Consider the following 23,967-nt stretch of genomic DNA (forward strand, 5'->3'; position numbering starts at 1 on the left):
CAATATCTTCATCGGGGTTGAAACTCTCCAGATCCGAGACATTCTCAATTCGTGTCTACTGGAACTGCGAGAAGATGTGGATACGTGGCTATGGATCGATCAAATTTGTATTGCGCAGGCGGACACGGCGGAACGAAACCACCAGGTCGGAATGATGTCACGTATCTATAGCACCAGCACCTCTCTTATCGCCTGGCTGGGCGATGTTCCCCTAGCAAGACCGTGGAAAATTGATCGTTTCAACGATCGACGTCTTGATCCTGCATCGATCGTAGTTTTGTTGGACAACAATTACTTTACAAGATTATGGATAGTACAAGAGATGTTGCTTTCAAAGAGTGTTAAACTCCGTCTTAATGGCAAACGCTGCGTTGGATGGAGGAGATTATATGCGGTTTACAACGGGTCATTCCAGCGACAGACATGGTCTGCGTCCGGTCCACTGTCCGTTACGGCCTTCGGCCTCATCGAAAATGCAAGAGAGCGATGGGATTTGTTACCACAGTTGACGTGGACGGAGTGCATCAGAGCTTTCTCTGCGAATACATGTGAAGACGCTCGAGACAAGGTGTACGGTATGATGGGGATTGTGAGGGAAGAAGACAGGTTCACAGTGGACTACAACAAGAGTGTCCTTGAAGTATTTCTGGACGTCGTCAACATGATCAAGAATGTGCAACCAGAAACTTTAAAGGAATGCCTATACCTCTTAGGAATCCGCATGGGTATCGACTGGTCTCTGATACAAGGCCTGGAGCATCTGGCACACGAGCGCTTGGAAAAGAGCTTGCGAAAAGCGGTGTCCCCGATAAGATTCAAGAAAGCAGATACTGAAGAAGAGAGGGATTATTGGTGGTACGAATGCAACGGGAAGGAATCTTGCTACTCTCGCCCACCGTCTGCATCTCCCGCCGCCCCATCCGAGCACACTAGCGGAACATCTAGACGGATAATGCAACGTCCGCTACGCATATTCTCCAAATTCACCACCTTCCTCTATTAACCAAAACCCAAGATCAGGGGTCGCGCATCACGTCGGCAGAATCGACGGTATTATTAGAAGTCTAGCTCGGTGTCACCGCTCCGCATTAGTGAAGATGGAGTCCCACTTTGAGATTCTGGCCGCACCCTCCAGATGTTGTCGGCCAAACTTGGCTACCACACACTACTACTAGAGGCACCGGAGGGGTCTACAGGTTTAGCCTCAACTCATGGTCGCGACCACCCTAGCATCGACGCCGAGAATACGAATCAACTATGTAAACATCTCGAAAGAGCAGAGAGGAGCACAAGCGTAAAGAAGTAAGAGAAAACTTAGATTGTCGTCTGCACCTGAGGCTTACGAGTATTTAGGCTTTAGTGCTGATCTGCTATACATGTATGCGAGCCTGCTATAACTGCTAGTCACTTGATAGGCGAAGGATAGATGCAGTCCTCTACGGGATGTACCCATAGCGGATCCATATGTGACTGTGCAGAGAGGACGTCTGCGATGGCAAGGGCAGGCGCTGGAAGGGTTATTGCCAGATGCGCACACCTGCCCATGTTATGCGAAGACAACTTGGCGCAATAAGTTACTAGCTTTATTGGTGTACAGTAGCAGAGCCGTTCACGATCATGCTATCCGCCGAATCGCGCATAGCCACAGTTCGGCTCGAGCAGTTGGTGCAGCTTTGCTCCACAGCCTATTAGCGACACATGGCAGCTCAAAGTCAACATCCACGGGCGGGTAACTGTAAAACAGTAAGGAGGCGTCTCGACCGATGGCGTAAGGTCATTTGCTTTCAGCAAGTCCCAGAAGAGCAGCAAGCACGTTGAGGAAGAAATTTGGGCGGTTAGTACAGTCTCACAGATGAGCATCTTCTCACACCATATTCTCTGGGCGCAAACTATCATCACAATCATCATGGTCAGGCTGAGCAGTCATAGTAAGGATGGAAAAGCAAGCTTCTTCCTCAAGCGACTGGCAAGCCAGAAGTCTCAATGAAAAAGTGGTCGCGTCAGCCAGAGATAGTGCGATACTGGCGACACTGTGGTCCAGAGTATGAGCAAGCCCAGGGACCCAAGGCCTGAGTACAAAAATAAGAATAATCTTGAAGTCACCGTAGTGACCTGGGAGGTGTTAGCGCGAGCCGAAAAGAGTAAGGTTGGTGAGAGGGGGCTTACGTTTCAGAGATTAAACTGAAAAGAACAGATACTACACTTGATCTGAAGGGGCTGAGTCAGCAGGTGTCTCGAAGGTGTTTGTAGAAGGGGGACGTACCTAAGCCAAAAGGCAAAGAGAGCTAAGGAGGGAAGAAGGGGACGGGCTGCGCGAGGTTGATATGCGCGCTGAGGGCTTGGCGCGCTAACGGTCACATGATCGCTTGCTAGCGCTGCAAGCTGCGCTTTGGCCCTGTGAAGGTGGGTGACCATGGACCCTGCACCGACGTTCTGCCGGCCGGGCGCAGCGGTGATGACGGCGGTGCCTTGAGACAACTTGAAGAACGCGTCCTGAATGCACGCGCTCTCAATACAATCCCAGCATGACATAACTGCGACCAACACCTTCACTCGCAACAAGAACTTGGACCGGTCTCGTCTGATGTCCATATCAAATGCAGACTGCCTCCCGCATCCGAAACCTTGCCGCAACATTCGAATACTCTCACTTCAGGTCCGCTGTCTTGATAGCTTACAAGATCGCTCTGATCCCAGTCGTGGTCCTTCAACATGCGCCGCCCACCACTGCTTCCGAGCTGTCCACGCCGCTCCAAGGGTTAGAAACACCCTCGCATTCGAACGAGGCCTCGGGAACCTGCAACGATCGTCCAGCTGGTATCCTCGAATGCCAGGTTGACTGCTGCGTGTCACCGTTGCAAGTTCATACCACCGCTCCTCATTGGTACACGTCTCTGCTTATATGCATCATGCGGGAAGCTGAACGTGTCAATGGCCAAGCATTTTGCGCGCAAAGGCCCATGGCTGAGAGTTTGCGCAACTTTGCGCGTTCAAGGTAGGTGCTTTGACGCCTGCACATTTCTCGAAGTGATGCTCGCTTGATCAATACAATTGTAGCCTTCTCGTCGACTTTAGGGCCTAGGATATCCGCGACTCCAACATATCGTCATCATGGAAACCTTGTTTGATACATTTGACTTCCCGCGCAGCTCTACCGATGCGGCAGTCCCTCCGGCTTCCGATTATTCGAAGACCAGACCCTCAAACTCGACCCTCTTCCGTCCCGGGGGTACACACTGGCGATGCGCGCACTGCGAAGAGAGCGTACTCTACTCGCTTGCTAACGGGCACGTCGAACATGTGCGCATGTGGACATGTTGCCAGTGCGGCTTCGCTGAGAACCGTGTTTCACTATAGGCTGCATGCTCCATGTGCGACGATACTAGTTCTCTTGATGATTACGCCTGTCACTACCCTTCCGTCCTGGAAATTGCGACGGACGGCGCCATGAATGATATCGTGACCTACGAGGGTTCAGAAATGGCTCGTGTGAAAGTGCCGACCATGGGGGATTCTCTAGGACCACGGGCAGCGGATGATTTGGTCTCCACGGTTCAACAGAACTTGTCGTCATATACGTCGTTCTTTGACGGCCACCAGGATCCGGGAGGTGTGGAGGTGCTTGAAGGTTACGATGACACAGGCAGGCTGATGTCGATCGATAATGAAAACTCTCCTGGCCTCAGGGTTGATAGAGCGGGCCTGGTTTATGGATGTTCCGGCGACTTGCCGACATCATGTGGCATTGAGCAGCCGGACACCTCATATTCCTGCAGCGATGCCGGAATCGCAACGACCATCTCATACGGCGAGTCATCATCAACAATCTCAGCCCTAACGACGACCAGCTTAACGCCATTCACAACTACCGCCGTGACACAACAAGATCTTGACAGCGGCTACAGCTCCCGAAGCAACATGTCTACCGTAGATAAAGCATCACGCAAACGCGCAAACGAAGCCGACCACCAGATACCGCCCAAATCAGACACCATTAAGAACAATACGAGCCCACCGCCCCACCAGAAGCGCCGACGCCGTCACCTCGATACCTATAAACGCGGTCTCGCATGCCCCTTCTACGTACGCAATCCTCACCGCTGTGAAAATAACTCCTGCGTTGGACCAGGCTTCCTCGGCATTCACAGACTCAAACAACATCTCGAACGCGTGCACCTGTACTACACATGTGAACGATGCGGGGCTGCATTTCAGGCAAACGCAACAGGAAGACAAGACTTAGCCATGCATCAACGCAATACTCAGCCATGCCAGCTTGTGGAAAAGCCAAGCGCAGAAATCTCGAGTCTGAGCCATGCGACATTTGAAGTGATGCGGTCCAAGAGAGGTGCAGCGGGGAAGTCGAAAGAGGAGCGATGGCGTGAAATCTACCGGCTCGTATTCCCAGATGCCGAGAATGAAGAACTGAGAAAAGCTTGTGAGTTCTGCCTGCTTTATGTCTCGTTATAGCGTTATAGTTGATAAACCCGCTGACAGTGATTAGATGTCGAAACGCAACGCGCAGTGCAAGGAGACCGAGACCAGGATGATATGTCAACGCGATGCGAAGAGTCGCACAACACTTCTCGAGAACTACTCTGCATTCTGCCCTCTCGCTTGAACAAAATCATCGCAAGCCGCCTAAACGATGTCAGATTGACGGCCATATGGCGTGAATTCGCGGATGACCAGCTACGCAACTTGGTAGAAGCCACTCCCGCCGACTTATCTTCCCCAAAACAAGTCCTGCCTTCAGCACAGACGACACTACACCAAGAAAAAGTATTTGAGGAAACGAACGATATGTCTTGGTTGGATTTGGTGGACTATACAAAGCTGCAATGAGCTTTACACACAGCCCTTGTAGCTTGTCAACTCTTGCTTTCTTCCAAACCTGCTCTCCCATATCCCGTCGGCGAAAGCTTGGAGTCTATCGAGCCTACTCTGCATCATCCTACCACATCCAGTTTGCTCCTGCTCGGATGTCAGTCGCTTGTTGGAGTCGCAGAAGCGAGCAAAGCTGGTATGATTAAGGCCGGCGTAAGGGTCTATACCCCCCCTGATCCATACACGATGCAGCCTCTCCTGTAACGCTGCAGCGTAGAGTGATTTGTACTGCTCGTTCTGGTGACAATGTATTTGTAAGAACGTTTTCACATTCTCTTTGTATAGTTTCTTCTCGGCCGCGATAGCCTTTTCCGACGACTCCGGCTCGGGAGCAGTAGTCCTGATGATGATGTCACGTTCGGCTTTGACCAGATTCGCGCGAATGCCTTGCTCTCCAAGCTCAAAGAAAGATGGGCCTGGGCGTTTGTGCCGTACGTATCTCTCCTCTGTGAACAGCGCGTCCATCAACGCTTTCCAGTCGCATGTTACTCGGCAGCAGGCACGACCGTGTTGTTCCTGTGCCGGAAACTTGATGTCGAAAGCGCGCGTCTCGGCACTACCGACGAAAGTGTACCGTCCATCTGCAGTATCAAACCACATAGCCTGCGCGTGCTTGTCAAAGCCATTGCAACGTCCCCATAGGTGACAGTCGTTATAAGATTTTATCCATCGGACGTCTCCTTCAAAATTCTCACAATCAACTACATCTTCCCAGTGCGAAGACAGCTCTCCCGACTGTGGTTTGCCTGATCGTACGAGAAGGGAGAGAGTTGAAGATTGTGGGTCCATGGAGTGTTCGTCTGTGGTAGCGATGAGATTGCAGTCTATCCGGCCACCATGCTCTCCTGCATGACGAATGTGGCTCCAATCGATGCGAAGAAGGGGAAGATAAGTGGCTTGAAATGCGCGCTCGCCTTCTTTTCGCCAGGCTTGCGATACTTGACGGCATGTAACCCAGAGCACGAATGGGTCGTCGACGCTTTGGAGGACTTGGATGAACAACTCGTCCGGAAGGCGGGGTAGGCAGGTGCTGGCCATCTTTGACCTGGTTGTAACAAAAGAATGATATTGCTGCGAGTCGATTTCGAGTTTCCAGGGTGGACATCGCGTCAGCTTTAACGCGCCATACTCGTAAATAAGGATTGCTGCCTGTTAAGCGAAATGCAACCATGCACCTAGGTAGACAGCCGTGATAGCCAGAAGCTAGCGGAGAGATACCGTAGCGTGCCCCGCACGCGGAATAATTCTTTATCAGGGAACGTTAGAAACCTAAAAGAGCACTTACGTCATACTGCTAAAGTCCCACATGCTGTCTTACACAAGTTTTCCCTCCATCACGCTAAGTGTTCATACCACTGTACTACCGTGAGACCTTGTTGAATTCTTTCGTCTTGACCGTTACCTGATCTTTCTGATCTCCCACTCACCTAAACTTCGGAAAATGGGTTTAATGTACCCTGTAGTTTGCGCCGCTCGGCTGCCCGAAGAGGTCAGTGGGGTGTATCCTCTCCCTAGCTTCGGCTCAGCATTGACTTCAAGCGAGGGTTGTAGACTATAGATCGTTTCATCAAGGAAACTCGCGACGAGGTCGACATGTGGAGAATTGTTTTCGTGGACAGCGTTGACGACTATTACGACGAGGCATCAGGAGTACCAGGACAAGACGGAAGCGACCCAAACTCCCCATTTATTGGAAAGACGCCCCAGGAATGTCACCAACTGCTCTTGAAGCTTCGCGAGGATACAGAGTCGGAAATTTTCACGGACCTTTTTGCCATCATGGACGAGAGATCAACAGAAGACAACACTGTACTGCTCGTGTGCGCAGAGAGGGACTCTGGCGGGGAGAACGGAGTCTTGGCCCTGGCGACTGTCCGTGCTACCTTCAAGGCTGCACCTACCGCGCTAATGCTATATGAAACTGGGCACAGCAGTGTAGGGGAGGATGCGGAACGTGCTGCACGTGAAAAAGACAATGTTTATCGTGGAAGGTAGTCTACTCACGCATAATGTGGACTAAACGGCATCGATCGTTTTGCAAGACCGGAAGAGCTGTCTTCTAGCGTCCACAGGGGATAGCGATTGAGTGTATCAAGGCCGCTGTACGTTTGGTCGTGCGGAGCGACGTGAGCCGCAACGTTGTCGCTCTGGAGTTCGTAGACCGCACAGAAGCCGCGCTAAGTCGCTTTTGTTGTTATGTTGGAGGCGGGCATTGAACGTACGAATACGGTCACGTTCGATTCTGGTGCGATTTGCAACGGCATCGAAACCGAACTTTAGACCGCGTTCAGGAGGAGGTGTTGGTTAGGTATAGGAGGATGCGCACCAGAGAGAGATGACTGACAAACCTCGTCGCGCTAAGTCACATGTCTTCGCGTTTAGCGTGAAACCTCAAATTAGCGTGTAAGCTTCCCCGCGTCTTCTTATTGACACCTCAGCATTCAGCTCCAAGTCCGATATCCAGGGTGAAGCAGATCTTGCTGCCATCGACAAAACCATTATCCATATAACCTCTCTTTCTTCCAATTTACCAGGCAATTTCCCGACTTGCCGTACCCGCGATGGCTGGCCCGACGCCGTCGACCCCATTCCGCTTTCGCGACCTCCCCGGAGAGGTAGGACTCTTCGAATCTCCTCAATATGATGCGTGCTGACTTGTATCCCCCACAGATACGCAACAAGATCTATCGTATCGCATTATGCAGCTTCAGCCCACCACCAACCACCGTCACGATACAGCCCTCGTCATTTCTCACCGCGACACTTGCAGAACATCAGGTCGAGACCGCGATACTGCGGGTATCCAAAGAAACATACCGCGAGGCTTATAGTGTCATGGTCAAAATCAATCGCTTCATAAAGGTCACATCGTCGCGGGGGCTCCCCATGCGCCTTGCTATGGCAGGCCAAGCGGTCCGGATGATCGCCATCGACGAAGACATTGTTGATAGGTTCAAGGGATACGTGCTTGGTGTGCACATTGGTTTCAAACAACCACGATTCGCTCGTTCCCCGCTTGACTCTGAGAACCTACGTGAACCTGTCACCGCGATGATCCTTTACAGCGATCTGGACCGGTTTTGTAAGGCATTAAACGATGGGGATTTACATGATCCGGGGTTCAGCGAAAAGATCAAGATCTCAATCACCATGGCGCCCGTCTTAGACGTTGCGTCAAGTAACACACCATCACCCGACCTCAACGGTTTCTTCACCAAGAAGACGCAGGAAACACTGTTCATGCCGTTCATGGCCAATCTGTTTGGATACGGGACCGTCGAAATCAATGGCCATGTCGACAGTGCTCTGGCAGCTACCGTTCGTCAAAGTCTTGGGCAAGACAGATGTTTCAATCCGGCGGCTGTTCTCGCCGAGTTTGCGGCCGCGAAAGATCGCGGGTCACAACAGTTTAAAGACCGCCAATTTGAGGAGGCCGTCATTGGTTGGCAGGACGCCGTTTACGATCTGGAGCAGTTACGTGAGTCCAGTTCCTGGCCAAATCTAATTCGCAAGGGAGGTGATGCATTCGTTGCGGAAATCGCTCCGCTATACTTTCTGATGCAGCTTAATATCGCCCACATTCAGATCGCGAATATGCAGAAGAACGCGTTTGGCGCTGAGCTATTGGCCGATGGTGCGCTGAACTCTGCAACTCGGTCGTTGAAGCCAGGCTTCTGGAAACCTGGTTACAAGTACAGACCTTCGCTTCAGCAGTTCGCCAAGCTGCGCTATCGGTACGCAATGTTCATGAGGCTGGAAGGAAACCCACAGAACACGGATCGCGCTTTGAGCTTCATCGATAAAGCTCTTGTGTCACAGCCGGGTGACGGTGTACTTCTCAGAGAGCGTGAGAACATACTGGAGTGGATACGACGGCTCTGATTCTACCTTCAGCAGTCTCTGAAATGCTCTGAAATGCCTTTCACAATCTCCTATATTGGTGCCTGCGAAAGCTAGGACCAGTGGCTCGTGCTCGGGAGCCCGCCACAGACGACCCCAAATTGATACTACCTGTCGTTCTTTCTTCCGTTCTCTCCTCGCTTCTCCGCCGGAACTGATATCATGAAGTTCCGCAAGCACGCCCGCCGTCTCAAGCGGCGCGTAAAGGCCATGGTATCCAATTCGACTCAGCCCTTCCACTTCATGGACTTACCCGGAGAACTGCGCAATCAAGTCTACACCCTGTTGCTATGTTCGTTCGGACCTCCTGTCGAGCAGACAGTCACGAAACTCGGCGTGCCTATTGCATCTGCTGGCCACCGCGCAGAGACAGCCATCCTTCTCACCAGTCGTCAAGTTCATCTTGAAGCCTACGACGTCATGGTGAAGGCGAACCGTTTCGTCGTTGTCCGCGCATTCCCGCCTATACCAGTCATGGACATCATCCGGCAGAGTGTTGTAACGGTCATCACACACAACGATCTGCATATCTCTCAGTTCAAAGGCCACATCCTCTCAGTTACATTGTCGATGCCAGCGCCTTCGCACGAGCCGCCCATGAGCGTCATGCTCCTCGCCAGAGATCTGCCATCGTTCTGTGAGAAAACCAATCGATGCACTCTTAACAACACTCTCATAGTCGATGTGGATGTCGCACCTCTGCTCGGCGAGCACACTTCACTTTACAAAGACTCGTTCGCCGCCTTTGTCTCCGAAGAGGTACAACTCAGCCTACTCGCTCCATTCAAGACCCATATGCGAGGCTTGAAGAACGTCCGTGTACATGGTCGCGTGTCGCCCGGGCTTGCGATTGCGACGGCGGAGGACATGTGCAAGAATGAATGGTCGGATCCTACTGAACTGCTTCACCAACTCCAAAGCCAGAAACATTACGGGGATGCGAAGTGGCAAGATGGCTCCCGCATGGAAGGATCAAGCGTGTGGTCTGCATGTTCGTCAGAGATTGGCCGTATCCGCGCGTCGTCGTCCTGGAGCAGCCTTATCTTGTTGGGAGGGGATTCATTCGTCGATGCGATGATTGAGCTAAGGTTCTCATGCTGCCTGAACCATGCCTATGCTATACTAGTGATGTTCAGCGTTGCGATGGAGGACGGAAAAGTTGGAAGGCTTAGGGCCACCTTTGGCAGCATGTCATCGCGTACCTTTACTGCCGCTCACGAATGCATGGAGACAAGTCTTTGGCAGGAAGGTCGCACATGGAGCCCGTCATGGGCTCGTTACTCGAAGCTTCTTTACCGACAAGCGCTGGTCTATCTCCTACACGGTAGTATCGGAAACGCGGACGGAGCGCTCACTATAGTCGAATGTGCCCTCGAACGCTCGCCTACCGACACACCTTTCCTAGAATTGCGTGGCGCCATACTCCGATGGATCGCTTCTGGCTGCAACTTCGATGCCGATAGGGCTTCAGTTCGCATTCATATATCTGACAGCGGAGATATTACAGTCAACATGACAACCAACATGTAACTTGTATACTGTCTGCTAAGGCTGCGGCCACATTCCCGCCCTGGTTTATGAGACGCACTGGCGTATGCGGTATCGCGCCTACGGCGGTATGCCACTTAAAGTAGGCACGTATATGTAGGATTCAAATCTTGGCCACTGTTCTCGCTTCAAGTTGTTGTGATATTCTCTCGTCTCTGTCTAGTCCATCTGTCGATCCTGCACCGAGGCATGCGGTGCTTCGGATCTTCATAACCGCAGTCACCTGCAATGGCTGATGCAATGCGGTTCGTTGTTAACATGGTGACGTAGCATTGACTCACTTAATGTCTGCCTCCCTTCACCGTGCAGCTTGGGCAGTTCCCGCTGCGTCACCGCCACGCTCGGACTCCGAGTTTGTTTACTACGCGCTAAGCCAACTTGAGCGCACGTGGGAAACCAAAATACAGAATGTCTCCCGCCTTCACCCTCCGTCCTCCTCACGTCAAATCCTCACTCGACCCCGACACGATTGTCGCGACGACGGCTTCCACAGTCAACGCCAATATGGCTACCGCCGATACCGATGCGCCCTTTCGCTTCATGGACCTTCCCGGAGAGCTCAGAAACAAAGTCTATACTTTGCTGCTCTGCTCGTTCGGACCTGCCCCAGATCCGATCCAGGAAATCCCCAAAAACCTGCTTACCAAGGGAAGCTTTGAGACTGAACTTGTCTCCGCTCAGCACTGCAACGACTCTGCTATTCTTCGTGTAAACAGTCAAGTTCATCGCGAAGCCTACGACGTCATGGTCAAGACCAACAGATTCGTTCGGATCACCTCGCCCGGTAACTTCTCTCTCCACGATGTTATCGCTGGTAGAAACATCCCGGTTGTTGCGAGTGGACAACTTGCAGCGGAGTTCAATGAGTGAGTCCAACTCGACCGCCTGTTTCACTGACTGCACCTTCTAACACCCGATTGCAGACAACTTGTCGATATTACTATACCTTCCCCGGGTCTGAAGTTCAACGGGTACGCAGACGGCGATCAGCCAGTAGGTAGCGTTCGACCAACAAGTTTAGTCATTCTGGGCTGTTATCTTCAAAAGTTCTGCAACAGCTTCGAGATGGCGAAAACCATTCTGCCAGGGCTCGCCAACACTGCGACTTTCGTCATAACTATAGCTCCGATGCTCACTCAAAAAGGCCCATGGTACCAAGATGATCTGACGGACTTCTTTTCTGAGACTACTCAGATGGACTTGCTCCGACCACTGGCTACCATGCGAGGCATCAAACACGTCGAAATCCATGGTCTTGTCGCACCCGAAATGGCAACGGAACTAAAAGACTTGATGATGTCGGGGAAATGGAATGATCCACGCAGTGTCATCGACTTCATGAAGGAGACCAAAGACTATGGTGCCCAATTCTATCGTGAGGGTCTGCTGATGGAAGCGTTCTCCACTTGGCGAAGCAGCATGCATGAGATCGATCGCTTGCGCGAGGGCATCACCTGGGAAAAGCTCATCAAGATTGGCGGAGAACCTTGGATTGACCAAATTGCTGCGCTGCAGTGCTCACTTGGACTCAATTCAGCACTGGCCATGATCATGATCTGGGGCCTCGAGCCGACGAACGTTGCCATGCCACCGCAAGCTGGAGAAGTCCACAGGAATCTCGCCCTGGTCAGCCTTTCCACATCTGCTAAGTGTGATGAGCCGGGATATTGGAAAGAGGGGTATACATGGGTATGCCCTACGGTGCTCAAGGCGAAGATCATGTACCGTCATGCTTTGTGCATTCGGCTTTGGAACGAGAGATCGCAGGCTGTCATTGCTCTGGGACTCATAGGGGGAGCTATGTCACTTGTACCGAACGACCCTGTCGTCCGCAAAGAGGCGGAGGCAATCGTGATATGGGCACGTAGTATGTGAGAGAGTTGTTAGTATCTCTGGAGCGCGTGGTAGCTTACTGTTCGCTGTACTGAATGGCTACGCGCTAGATAGGATGGCTACGAGAGTTTGAGTTGGCGAAAGTTTTCATTCGAGCGACCTGAACGTATGGTCGTCGGAGGATTGGAGTGGCTCTTCGGCCGTGGATAAAAGGGTGCATACATGGAAACCAATACCGCAGCTGACGAGGTATGCGCATAGAGGAAGCATTTAGTTGAGAAAATAATGCATACTTCCTCTTACAGTCCATTCGTTATGTTCTCTCAATTCCATGCTCATTAATACATCGCATCACCCCAGTCTTCCCTGATCATCTCACTACCCTTCTCAGCCACCATATAGATACTCGCCAAGATATTAGCATCCGGAAGTACCGGTACAATACTGCAATCAACAACTCTCAGCCCATCAACACCATACACCCTCAGCCTACTATCCACAACACCACCATCTTCCTGCGGCAGCATCTGGTTCGTACCGGTAGCATGCCAGTTGGGAATGGTATTGGCCTTGATGTACTCTAGGATAGCTTCGTCATCGTCATCAGCAACAGCTGGGCCAGGGCTGACTTCACCAGAATTCGGGCCGATAGTGAAGCGCGACAAGGCCGGGTGGCGAAGGATAGCGCGGAGGTACTTGAATGAAGCAATGCCGATGGCGCTGTCGGTGGGGTCGGCATAGTAGTTGCTGTTGATGAGGGGACTGTCGGACATGGAGGCGCTGCGGAGGCTGACTGTGCCGCGGGAGAGCTGGACCATGCTTGATGCGGTGACTGAGATGTAGGAGTCGTTTGATAATGGGGCCCAGTATGGTGTTGGAATCCACGGGTACCACACGCTCTCGAATAGATACTCGATGTGTGTTTGGTTCGCGAGGCCAGCGTCGATGACAGCCTGAGCGCCGATGTCGCGTAGTTGCTGCTCGCTGAGCTTTTGGAAGCCGTTTGTGACACCGGAGGGAGCGGTGTACTGGCCGGTGAGGTTTTGGTAGAATGCTTCCTGGGCAGCGCGCAGATTCTGGGGCGTGCGGGACATGTCCGTCGTGGAAGCATTATTCTGGGCACGTGCCATGATACTGAAGACTGAGTGGTCATTGAGATGATGGCCAACGTTCTCATTGACGACGACAGGCGTGATACCGACCTTCTCGAGTTCGTCGGCCGGGCCAATACCTGAGACCATGAGGAGCTGCGGTGAGTGGAAGGCACCCATGCTGACGATGACTTCATTGCGTGCTCTCGCTTGGCTCACGAAACCAGTGATTTGGTTGATGTAGCTGACACCAATGGCACGCGGCTTGCTAGTGGAGTTCGTTGCTGATGGCTTGCTCATGACGATACCGGTGACAGGAGCGTCATGCAGCACCTTGAGGTTCGTTCGGTTACGAGCTTGCTGATAGAAGCTGTCGTAGCTGGAGCTCCTCCGCAGCATGCTGTCCATCGTCGTCGTTCCATGCTTCACACCTTCGCCATCTCCGAGGTTGAGATCTTCGACGATAGGAATATCAGCGGCTTCGCTGCAAGCAACGACGAATCCTTCGGTAGATGGTGGAACGTATCCCTGGAAACCTAGCTGGAGCGGCCCGTCGCTATAGGCATCTTCATTGAACGTCTTGTACTCTTGGCTGAACGCCGAAAGCTCCGCCGTCGAGGTGGGCGCATTCAACTTCGTACTCTTCTTAAAGAGGCGGTAGACATCGTTCCAGCTCCATCCAGGGTTACCCAACTTGGCCCAATGATCGTATACACTGGCTGAGCCTCGCGCGTAGTAAAGACCGTTCGTCGTGCTCGAGCCACCAAGAGTTCGTCCGCGGAGATACTGAAGGGTGCGGTTGTTCAGATGCTCTTGTGGTGTGGTAAGCAGACCCCAGTCGATTACGCTGCCTTTGATGAACTGGTTGCCGCCAGGCGATTCGTATGCCAAAACTTGTTCGGGGCTGGGCCCAGCTTCGAGAACCAGCACGGAGAAGTGTCCAGACTCAGTAAGGCGGTTGGCCAGGACTAGACCAGCTGTTCCTCCTACTTAGTGTTAGCAAGGTCTATGGAATGATCCGACCTGGTGGAGATTATCCACAAGTATGATGTGTTTGTCGATGATCTCACGTGGCGAATTAAGAATTGAACGTACCACCTGCAACAATGAAGTCGTACTCTTCGTTGAAGACTGGCTCTTCAGTTTGACCTCCCTGGGAAGGAAGATCTCCCGGGCCTTGACGTTTCGCGAATTGGGAGTTGTGCAGATTGTACGTTGGCCAAGCAGAGGCGATGGACGAAAACGAAAGCAAGGCATATGCAGATGCCTTGGCGACTGTGAGGTACCGCATGTTGAGACTTTACTTGCTCTCTCTCTCTGGTGTGATCAGAACAGATGTTTGCAATACTTTAGGGAAGCTCAGCCAGAACAGAGCAATCAGGCTAGTCAGTACTGAGATGAGCAGAAGGTACAACGGATGTAACGAGAGTGAGTACATCTCTTTATATCACGTCCATTGTACTGCCACCGGAAGCTAAACCAAGGCAGCGGAAGCCAAGGCCTTGGGTATAGGCTTTCTGCGCCTTGGTAAAAGCCGTCTCATGTTGGAAAGAACAAGTCAAAGTAGCCCAAGACTTGCTGTCAGCCACGCCGTGATTTCCGGCTGACTCCGAGAAAACCGGTGATGCTCGCCTTTCGTGTCTTACAGAGTTTCTAGATAAGCTTGGAGCTGTTTACGATAAATCCTTGATCCTGGTTCATTGCGAGAGTGGTATAAGATCCGGTGGGTAGTGTAAGATCAAGGCTTCTTTGCTTACGCGAGCAGACGACGACGAGGTGGCGGAACAACACGTGCAGTATGGCGATGTACCTTGCCACAGTCTTGGTACTACCAAGGCTTGATAGAAGAAGGCGATATGTGGCACCGCATGAGAACGCGTGGGCATCCTCGTAAAGTGGAAGGCTATGTCTAGCCAAGGCAGAATCGTCATTGCCGAGCCTGGGGCAACGCGAGATCACGGTTCAGCGTCGATCTACGTACTCCAATGTAAGCACGCCCAGCGCGTCGGGCCGGAGCTTACAGGTGATGTCGCATTGTTGACAATGCCAATGATAGGTGCCAATGCGACGGCTCGAAGAGCGCTTTCCAGAAGTGCGGGGAAGCTAAGCCACCGCGAAAACGACCGGTGGAGGACGACACGGACTTGCTCGGTACATGCAAAAGTATCTGGCCACCCAGGAGGACCTACGCGTACGAAGAAGGTTGTTTGGTATCACCAAACACGTTGCGCGCTGTCATCTGCGAGAGCTGATGTTCGTGTTGAGTTTTAGGTGCCGCTGAACCCGTATTTTGGCATGTGCATCTAGCTGCTGGCTAGTGTCGTAGCAACTCGAGCCTCCTTTGCCGATGAGGTAGATCGTAGTCATTCAATCGTGCTTGATGAAGGAGATGACGGTATGTTTTGTTGAGGTGGGGCTGTGTCGTCAAGGTATCGCCCGTTGAAGGCATACATGGATACCCAGGGAGACGCTGCTCATCGCAATATGAGGACCTTGATTTCGACAAAGTCCGATCCATGACGAGGAGCTGATACGCTCGATCTGAACAGAAGTCGCGAGATTTTTGGTGCGCACATACTCAAGGCACATGGCATGGGTGGAAGCGGAGATGGAAGGATGAAGAGGGGTGTCGCGTCGGACGCGTCCAGCTCACAAGCAGGCCACGTTGATTATGTAAGCAGGCCCCACAAGATCTGACCAGCGCTGCGTCTATCAACGTTTGTCGCGATACCAATGAGGGTTCCATTCCGCGAGGCTAATCATATTGCAGCTATCACCATCGTACAAGGCGTGACATTCACAATTTCGTGTAGCCATGTGAGCATTCTTACACATCCAGCCTTTCGCTCGCGTCATCGCGAATGCCGAATCCTGTTATTGCACCTGGCAGCACTAATCCTAAGCCATATACAGTTGATTCATGTGATAAGGAGCATGACTTTCAGTATTGCGATCTCTCAAGAAAAATGTCTAAACCTGGTCTGGCTTTGGCGCTGCTACCTTAGCACGCGTATCCGCACTCTTTTTCCTCTCTCTAAGCATTTTCTCCAAATACTGGAACAAGATATTCTCCTTCCTGATTGGATCTTTGAGCATCTCCCAGTCCTGAGTCATGGCGCGCTCTGCTTTATAAATATTCCTACGATCCTGCCATTCCAATCGGTTCCAATCACCAAACTCGCTCTTCTCTCGGCCCCGCCAGGCAATCCTTTGGTTGGCTTTGTACGCATTCTCGTTTCGCGCAAAGTCTTGCTTTAGCCTCTTGAACTGACGTTGCTGTGCTTCTCGCTCCACGCGTTTCGCCTCAGCTCCTTTGTCTTCTTCCGCGGGACGTTTGCGTTGAGGGGTCGCACCAGCGGCGTGCAACTTTACATATAGGGTTAGCAGCCGCGGGCTGAGTGCAACGTCCGTTATGTACTTGTTGAGCTGTTCTCCATCATTGGAGGCTGCAAGCGCGCGGCGAAGTCGTGTTGATGATAGTGGCTCCTCTTTGTAGCCGAGAAACCAGACACCGCCTGTCATACCGAAGAAGCGTGTGGGCACGTAACGCAGCCATTCGCTAGATGGTCCTGTAGAGTGATGACACATTCGCGTCTGTCCAAGGCGCCAGATACCTGTGCGTAATCGATCCTTGATCATCTGGAGCCGCTCGTCGCCTGGATCAATGTTAGCTATGGTCGTGCAAGAGAAGGCATCGTACGTACGGTCGCTCGGAAGGTTCGTCATTGCGCGCGGAAACAGCATTGACAACTTCCGCTCTAGCCACGTCAAGTCACCGCCCGCTCCCAATTGCTGGATGAACAGTTCCTCGAGTGTTTCTGTGCGCCAGTCGTTGTAGGCAGCCAATTTGCCTAATCCCGTTTCCGTCTCCATGCGTAGGCTGGTGCGTTCTGGGTCCCCGGTACCAACGACTATAGTAGGCCCCCAATATCCAGGGGACCCATATCTCCAATCGACGTGATCAGGTCCAACTAAAGTGATGAACTGTATGTTGAAGCCATCTAGTGCGGCCTCTGATATGAGTCGGTCCTTGAATGCTTCGGAGCCTGGCTCACCACGTGGGTGACACCAGTGCCACCCACCATAGAGACCACTAGTGTTGATAAGGTTGATACGGTGTTGTAGGGCAAGAACTAGGTCCTTTGAGCCCGATTTTCCGCGTCTGTACTTTGAGGCTACGGAATAGTCGTCCAAAGGGAAGATAATGGCGGCTGTTAGGTGCATACCCTCCCCACCTCGAAAGAAGGCGTGGCATAATGTTTCCTTGTGTCCTTGATGAGGCGGATTGAAGCAGCCCCGGAAGGTCAAGATGTAGTTAATCCTGCCCTTGATCAAGTATGGCGGTGGCATGTGAATGCTGGGCCTGAATATGGTGGCCGTGGGATCTCCTAAGGCTCGCTTGATGTACCCCTCCAGGGGAGCAGTTGAGCTCATGACTATGGTGAGTGCTTGGATACAGTCGGTGTAGGTTGTCAACTCCTGTAGTGGGTAGTACTTCTATCCTCTCAGGGTTGCTGTGAAGAATATTGATTGCTCCATCGAGTCTCCACCGTGGAGAGCCATGGCCCAAGAGCCAACTGCGGCAAGCACTTTCACCCGTGTGATTCTACACATTCATTCATCGTAGGTCTGATGCGAACGCGGGTACGCTCTGCTAACGGTCGAGCGAAGTCATAATCGCCTGCCACATGAACGGTCATTCAACGGATAGGACTGTTGTAGATACATGCGAGACTATGTCGCATCTTTCCATCAGACTCATCGCGCAGGTGAGCGCGGAAGGATCTGTACTCATTGAAGTCCAGTGCCGCCTGTTCGAAGAGCATGGCACAAATCATCTCGGTTCCAACACTCTAGATGGCTGTAGGCGGTTTCATTGTATATGCGACCGAAATTTCACAGGTCGTCAGTCCTGTAGCTACGCCTCCGATCTCGTGACCCATGCTCTAGATCTTTGCTTCCTGGTGAAAGTCAGCTTCCGTGCCGATCGTAGGCCATTGTACAAGGCATGCCAGCATTCACCAGAACATACCGACGGCAGGTCCGCGATCACCAAACGGAATGACGCGCTTCCACGAGGCAGTGGGGCTGGGCTAGCTTGAGGACTTCGGGGGCGAAACTATATCTCGATGCTGCAGTTGCCCGTGGAAAGTTTCGAACGTGCTCTTTTTAGAATGCACTGCCAACGTGAACCCGGTAGCACACGTCATCGCGAGGCCAGAATCTTTTTCTTGCGTACTGTTACTGTAGCGACCCAGCGGAACAGATCTGCGTACGTAGTAGAAGCCTCGCGAGTAGTCGTGATGAGTAAAGTAGGGGTTGGCGGTGCATTGCGACCTGCTGGAAAGGGCTGCCGAATTTGACAAGATCTGCAAATGTGTCGTTGATCTGAGGGTACGATGCCACGAAGAGGACAACTTCCTCAGGGCTGAACGCACAAGATTCATCGAAGACGGATTCTCGATGGCGGGGAAGCCGACATCGTGTCGCAAACTATGTTGCGCCTTCCACGAGGTTGGGAGGCGGCTCTTCCGGATTCTGCGGGGCTGCGCTAAGCTCGTCTGGACTAGCGGATGTGTTGCAAGGGGTCAGGCTTCTTGCGGAAAGACTTCCGTGCATCTTCATCGGCATCCACGAAGTATCTGGGCTTCGCGCTCGAGGCTGAAGTCTTTTCGAGAGCTACTCTTGTTGTGCATATTGGGCATCTACGAAGAACCCAAAACGACTTCGACCACAGCTGGCCACGGTCAAAGCTCAGAGTCAGCTTGCATACCTAGGCAGGTGGCCTTGGGCTGAGGGCTGGAGGCTCATGCAAGTTCAGCACAGTGGCAAGGTCGCTCGGGCTGACACAGAGAAGCGCAGCAGCAGTAGCTCATTTGCAAGACGCAGTAGTTTGTATTATGTTGAAGCCAGCTTCATCGGCGAAGGTATTGTACAGGCAGGGTGTTTGTAGATATCCGTATTCCTATTCATTGTTCTGCAGTTGGGTATTACAATGTCGTAAGGACAAAAAGGAAATTAGCCTGGTGTGGGTGTGGGTATGCGCAATAACAAGAATGCTATCATCATTCGACCGTATGCTCCGCTGCCAACCTCGGTAGAGTTCCTCGTGAATGGATCGTCTCGCTCAGTCCCATGGGTCTTTCATCCAGCAGCCTTCCATCGTTCTCTTCGTCGACCTTCTTGAAGCTGTCGTGAACCAAACCCCTTCGAGGGTCTTCATGTTTGCCGCTGAGCTTGCTCTTTGTGCGGCCGGAGATTGGGGATGGGAATGTAGTTCCGTCGCTCAGCACCATGGCGGAGGGGGGTGCAGCAGGCATCTGGCGCGGCAGGTCGAGAGAGCTACTGTCCAAAGAAACGTGGTCAGGCATGCGTCGGACGATTGGGTTCTGTGATGTCGCAGTCGGTGCGTCGCTTTCGCCACGAGAGTGCCGTTGGCCGTTTGCGTTGTTCTTGCGTCTACGCAACCACCAGACCAGAGCGACAATTAGAAGTGCACCGACGATGCCACCGATCGCTGCTCCAACTATAGGACCGATCTGAGTCTTTGCCTTTGCGCCTGGTAAGACCCGACACACTTGCTTGACCTTCGCATCGGCGCCTTTGGGATCGGCTGCTGTAACAACTGCAGGCGCGAGCTGGAAGTTTTGCGCGTCGGGATCGACGATGAGGTAGTTTTGCGTGAAGAAGGGTAGGCCTAAGGTTCCAATAGTCATAGTGGTAGGACCTGTTTGGTTCGTCACGGCCATGTTGAAGACTGTTGCATTATCCACTTCGTACAGACCAGCGGCGTTGTATGCTCGGGGCCGACTGTAGAGCTCGGTCGCAGGAATGACCGACTTGTAAGTTGCGACCGAGGGTTTGGATGCGTCGCCGCCGGGAGTGCCCATGTCCGACAGCGTGACGGTGATGGTGCCTGCTGGAGCTGGGTCGGTAGGAAGCTCGAAGTGACGCGAAGTTTCGTTCCAAAAGGCAGTAGTCTCCGCCGCAGCAAGGTTGTCCAACATCGCAGCTGGCAGTCTAATGTCAGATGAGAAAGGGTCAAGATGTACGACAAGAGTGTCCTTTGCGTCAGCGAAGAGCGTGGTGCTCTTACCGCCAACATCGTACGTGATGGCCGTAAGGATAGCGCATGTTGGACAGTCGGAAAACATAGGAAAGGTAGTGGCGGCACTCTTGAGACGGCTTTCATCGTAGCCACCAACGACTATCAAGCCATCTTGAGGTGCTTCTTCAGATTCTGATCCAGCCCATAGTCCATACGTTCGGGAAGAAGCTTGGCCGGCATCCACGAGGTAGTTCAAGAAGCTCGAGTCCATTCCCAGAGGCAGTGTTGCTCGATAGCTTGGCTCGTTCTTCATGAGCGCGTCTGCGCTTGCTACAACGCGTCAGTGCTGTAACGACCCAATTCTCTCATGGACTTACTATCAGTGGATCCATTGGTATACATGGGAAAGGTCGCAAACTTGTTCGCATCCGGTTTGAGACCAAAAGCCGCAGCATCGTCGAAAAAGATGTAAGAGCTCGCGTACGCTAGGTCGACGGACTCTCTGCTGCCTGTCCATGTCGCGTAGTCTACCTCTTTGAACGAAGTCGAAGTTGCACTATCGTAGATGCCACCGAGTTGGCCAACGCAGCTCGTGTTCGTAGCTGCCACGCACTCCGCTGCATTGTTGATGAAGAGATTGTCGGAAAGCGTCGATGGCGTCAAGGAAAAGGGTTGCGGAGGAGTGCCGATAGCGAAAGAAATGCCTCTGGTGAGGACAGTGCCGTCAGCGGAGACAGTGTTGTTTGCCCAGGGCAAGAGCAACGGCTTGGAGCCGTTTGCGCAGGCCATCGTCCCTTGGTAACGATGGATGTCCTCCAAAATTGTAAGATCTGGTGTTGTGTAATTGTGACAGCGTCAGCCTCGCAAGGGTATTTTTGGGGTCAGCCATGACTGTCCCTGATATGGATTGCAGGGACGCATTAACAAGGGATGATCTGCTAAGCTTGGGCATGGGCACCTAGGCTATGGGGATCGGGCGTTGACGACACCTGCAGACCTGAAAACTCGGGTAAGGAAAAGAACCCTATTGGATTGGTCCGTCATGATGTACTTCGGGTACATACTACCTAGAGTCTCAGAATGGTCGGTACCTGGGCGACGAGACATATGCGCTTCTCCACAGCTTCAACTCGTTCTCTTACTCCATGGTACGCAACGAACACACTCATCTCCATCTTCAAAGTAGTCCGGCGACCGCCGATGCCCTGCGTAGAGTGGTGACGTCACAGCGTAGGTGCAGGCGCAGGCCTTGGTTTGTTGACATCCGCGAGTCGCCCTCATCTTAGATTCAAGGAATCTTGCTGTTCGTGTCGCAATTCTCCTGACAGGACGGGCCTTTTGCGGCGAAGGAAAATGTTAATTCGGACCGTTGACGTCGGAACGTTGTTCAGCCACGCGCTGTCCCGTCCATCGAGCCAATCAGCACTTGCCGACTCACTAGCGTCTTTCGGGGACATGTTTCGCGTATGCAAATCTCGCTCGCTTCTCTGATAACTCCGTCGATCGTGTGCCCAACCTCATAGTCGGGGTACATGCCCAAGTTCGCCTCTCCCTGTCTTCGAGTGTTCGAGCCTCGATGGATTTTCGATGAGACCGGAGGTGGTGGGTACCGTGGTCGCGCATCATCTTTTGACGACGCACTGTGATTGGAAGGCAATAATTTCCAGTCCGATAAGATGAGGTCTGTCGCGTCGCGTTATACTCAACGGGCTCGTAACCTGCGTTCACCGACCTTTGGCGTTACGAGAGTCCGCATCACGCACGAAGGCCTGACCTTGAGCAAGTGCATGAGAATTCTAGCAAACCTAGCTCCCTACATGATTACTGATGTGGCTCATAAACCGCCACTGGACCTCAGCTCTCAGCCCTCAATATCCTGAAGTGCATCTTGGGCACATACTCACGATTTGAAGACACTTGACTTCACACCTCTCCTTTCCGCATTTCCCAACCGACTCGTGACACCTTGGAGTTGCCGATCAGTAAACCAAGGCCTGCTCGTTGCGTCGCATTGGATGCGGCGTGCTGTAGTTCGTAGTCTTGTCACCAAAAGGTTGTGGCCTTTCCATTTGGTCATCTAGCCCAAATGAGAACGCAGGCCTTGATCTACTAAGGCTCGAGATCAGGCTCCAAGTACATGACTCAGAAGATGTACCAGAACCTTCCGTATTATTGCGGCTCCTTTTATGACCTTTGCTCGCCGGACGTCTAATGCAGGCGTATTGTTTGTAAACTGCATCTTCAGTCCACCAAGTTGATGGTATGGGACCGCATGCGCAGCCCGGACATGGTAAGACGGGGGAGAGTCATGATGAGACAAACCTCTTGATCGTGTCACAACGTCTCCACAGACGCGGTTCGACGTGGAGAATTTCGGTGATCAGGGGGAATGGAAACGAGTATGGGTTTCGATAGCATGACTCAGTGCTCTTTCGATACAGATAACTGATTCGTGAGGGCGAAGGTGTCGGGTGATGTGCTTGCGCAATGTAAGTGGCTCCAGCACCCAGTGTCGTTCTTATGGAGGTCGTGTCATAGCTAGTATCAGTAGATCAATTCCTTGTCGCGAAAGCGCAGGATCAATGGCATTGCAGCATTACAAGTACTGACCAATTCGTGACATCGAAGGGTCTCTTCTCGGCCAAGAAGCCTGTTGACAAGATTGTCAATTGAAGACTTGCGCAGAGCGATGAACTCGAGACACAAGTCTGAATGAAGGACAACCGTGGAGTTGGATGACTAAAATGCTGCACATGAAGACACTTGAAGCGATGCGACCGATCATGACATTCACAGTCTCTTCAGACGAGTCGCTCCGGCCGTGTGCAGCAGTACGGCGAACGTGAATACCATCTTCCTGGATCATTAACACCCATCGGTATTGTGGCTGGTGTAGATTCCGCTATAAATTCATGTCCGTGCCGATAGCTGTCAGCATGAACAATTTGTTCACTTCTGTCGTCTTTAGGGCGGCTACCGCAATCTTTGCGTTACAGCACGTCTGTTGATACCTGCAACTCAAAATATATGTCGGTTCCGGATCCTTGAAGCTTCGTGGAAGTGAATAGCGATGTGATCCAGATCATAGAGAAGACGTCTTCTAATCGCAGAGGATTCCAACACTTCTCGTAACGGGTATCCGAGAAGGCGTTGCGGGCATCCATTGTTTGACAGACAACACCAGCTAGTTCAATCCCGGTAGAAACACTCGTCGACAGTAGGCTCTCTACATATCGTACAACGCGGTATGTTTAGCTGTAAACCATACATGAACGAACTGACAGGTGATGAGATGGATGGTGTTGATGAGCGTTCTGCCTGCATTGTCACGGGGCAACGCGCGTCGAGTCGTGGCACCGACTTCGGCCCCATTACTCCGGTTGCCACTTCTACGGACTCTTCCGCACCTGGCACTCGACCAAGTTCCCTTGACTGAGGCAAACTCAATGTCATCGGTGTCATTTCTCTGGAAAGACGCTCAGAATGCGCTCTGAGGAAGTTGATGCGACGCCGGTTAAATGGCTAAAGTGCGATCTTGGTCATTGGGGCGGGACACGCACAAGTAAACATTCGCGCTAAATCAGGAAACGATGCCCAGCTGGATCGTGGCTTTACGGGTGGGCTAAATCTCCACGGCTTCTCCTGTCGTCATCGAGTTTA

At 52.3% G+C, this 23,967-nt stretch overlaps 5 protein-coding genes across 5 annotated transcripts; 2 read left to right on the top strand and 3 right to left on the bottom strand.

Annotated features, from left to right (window-relative positions):
* Positions 1-8,949: 8,949 nt before the first annotated feature.
* J4E90_007832 (uncharacterized protein) lies at positions 8,950-10,317 on the top strand (the record flags this gene model as incomplete). The annotated part of the gene is made up of 1 exon (XM_051437363.1): positions 8,950-10,317. One exon carries the CDS (start codon positions 8,950-8,952, stop codon positions 10,315-10,317), a length of 1,368 nt encoding a protein of 455 aa, XP_051289109.1.
* A 522-nt stretch (positions 10,318-10,839) lies between these two features.
* Positions 10,840-12,210, top strand: J4E90_007833 (uncharacterized protein; the record flags this gene model as incomplete). Its single annotated transcript, XM_051437364.1, has 2 exons — positions 10,840-11,201; positions 11,259-12,210. 2 exons carry the CDS (start codon positions 10,840-10,842, stop codon positions 12,208-12,210), a joined length of 1,314 nt encoding a protein of 437 aa, XP_051289110.1.
* Positions 12,211-12,506: 296 nt separating this feature from the next.
* Positions 12,507-14,550, bottom strand: J4E90_007834 (uncharacterized protein; the record flags this gene model as incomplete). Its single annotated transcript, XM_051437365.1, has 2 exons — positions 12,507-14,245; positions 14,355-14,550. 2 exons carry the CDS (start codon positions 14,548-14,550, stop codon positions 12,507-12,509), a joined length of 1,935 nt encoding a protein of 644 aa, XP_051289111.1.
* A 1,679-nt stretch (positions 14,551-16,229) lies between these two features.
* Positions 16,230-17,693, bottom strand: J4E90_007835 (uncharacterized protein; the record flags this gene model as incomplete). The annotated part of the gene is made up of 1 exon (XM_051437366.1): positions 16,230-17,693. One exon carries the CDS (start codon positions 17,691-17,693, stop codon positions 16,230-16,232), a length of 1,464 nt encoding a protein of 487 aa, XP_051289112.1.
* A 1,631-nt stretch (positions 17,694-19,324) lies between these two features.
* Positions 19,325-21,096, bottom strand: J4E90_007836 (uncharacterized protein; the record flags this gene model as incomplete). Its single annotated transcript, XM_051437367.1, has 2 exons — positions 19,325-20,637; positions 20,685-21,096. 2 exons carry the CDS (start codon positions 21,094-21,096, stop codon positions 19,325-19,327), a joined length of 1,725 nt encoding a protein of 574 aa, XP_051289113.1.
* Positions 21,097-23,967: the final 2,871 nt, after the last annotated feature.

This window comes from Alternaria incomplexa (genome assembly GCF_024043165.1).
Source record: "Alternaria incomplexa strain BMP 0042 chromosome Unknown scaffold_11, whole genome shotgun sequence".
Taxonomy (NCBI): Eukaryota; Fungi; Ascomycota; class Dothideomycetes; order Pleosporales; family Pleosporaceae; genus Alternaria; species Alternaria incomplexa.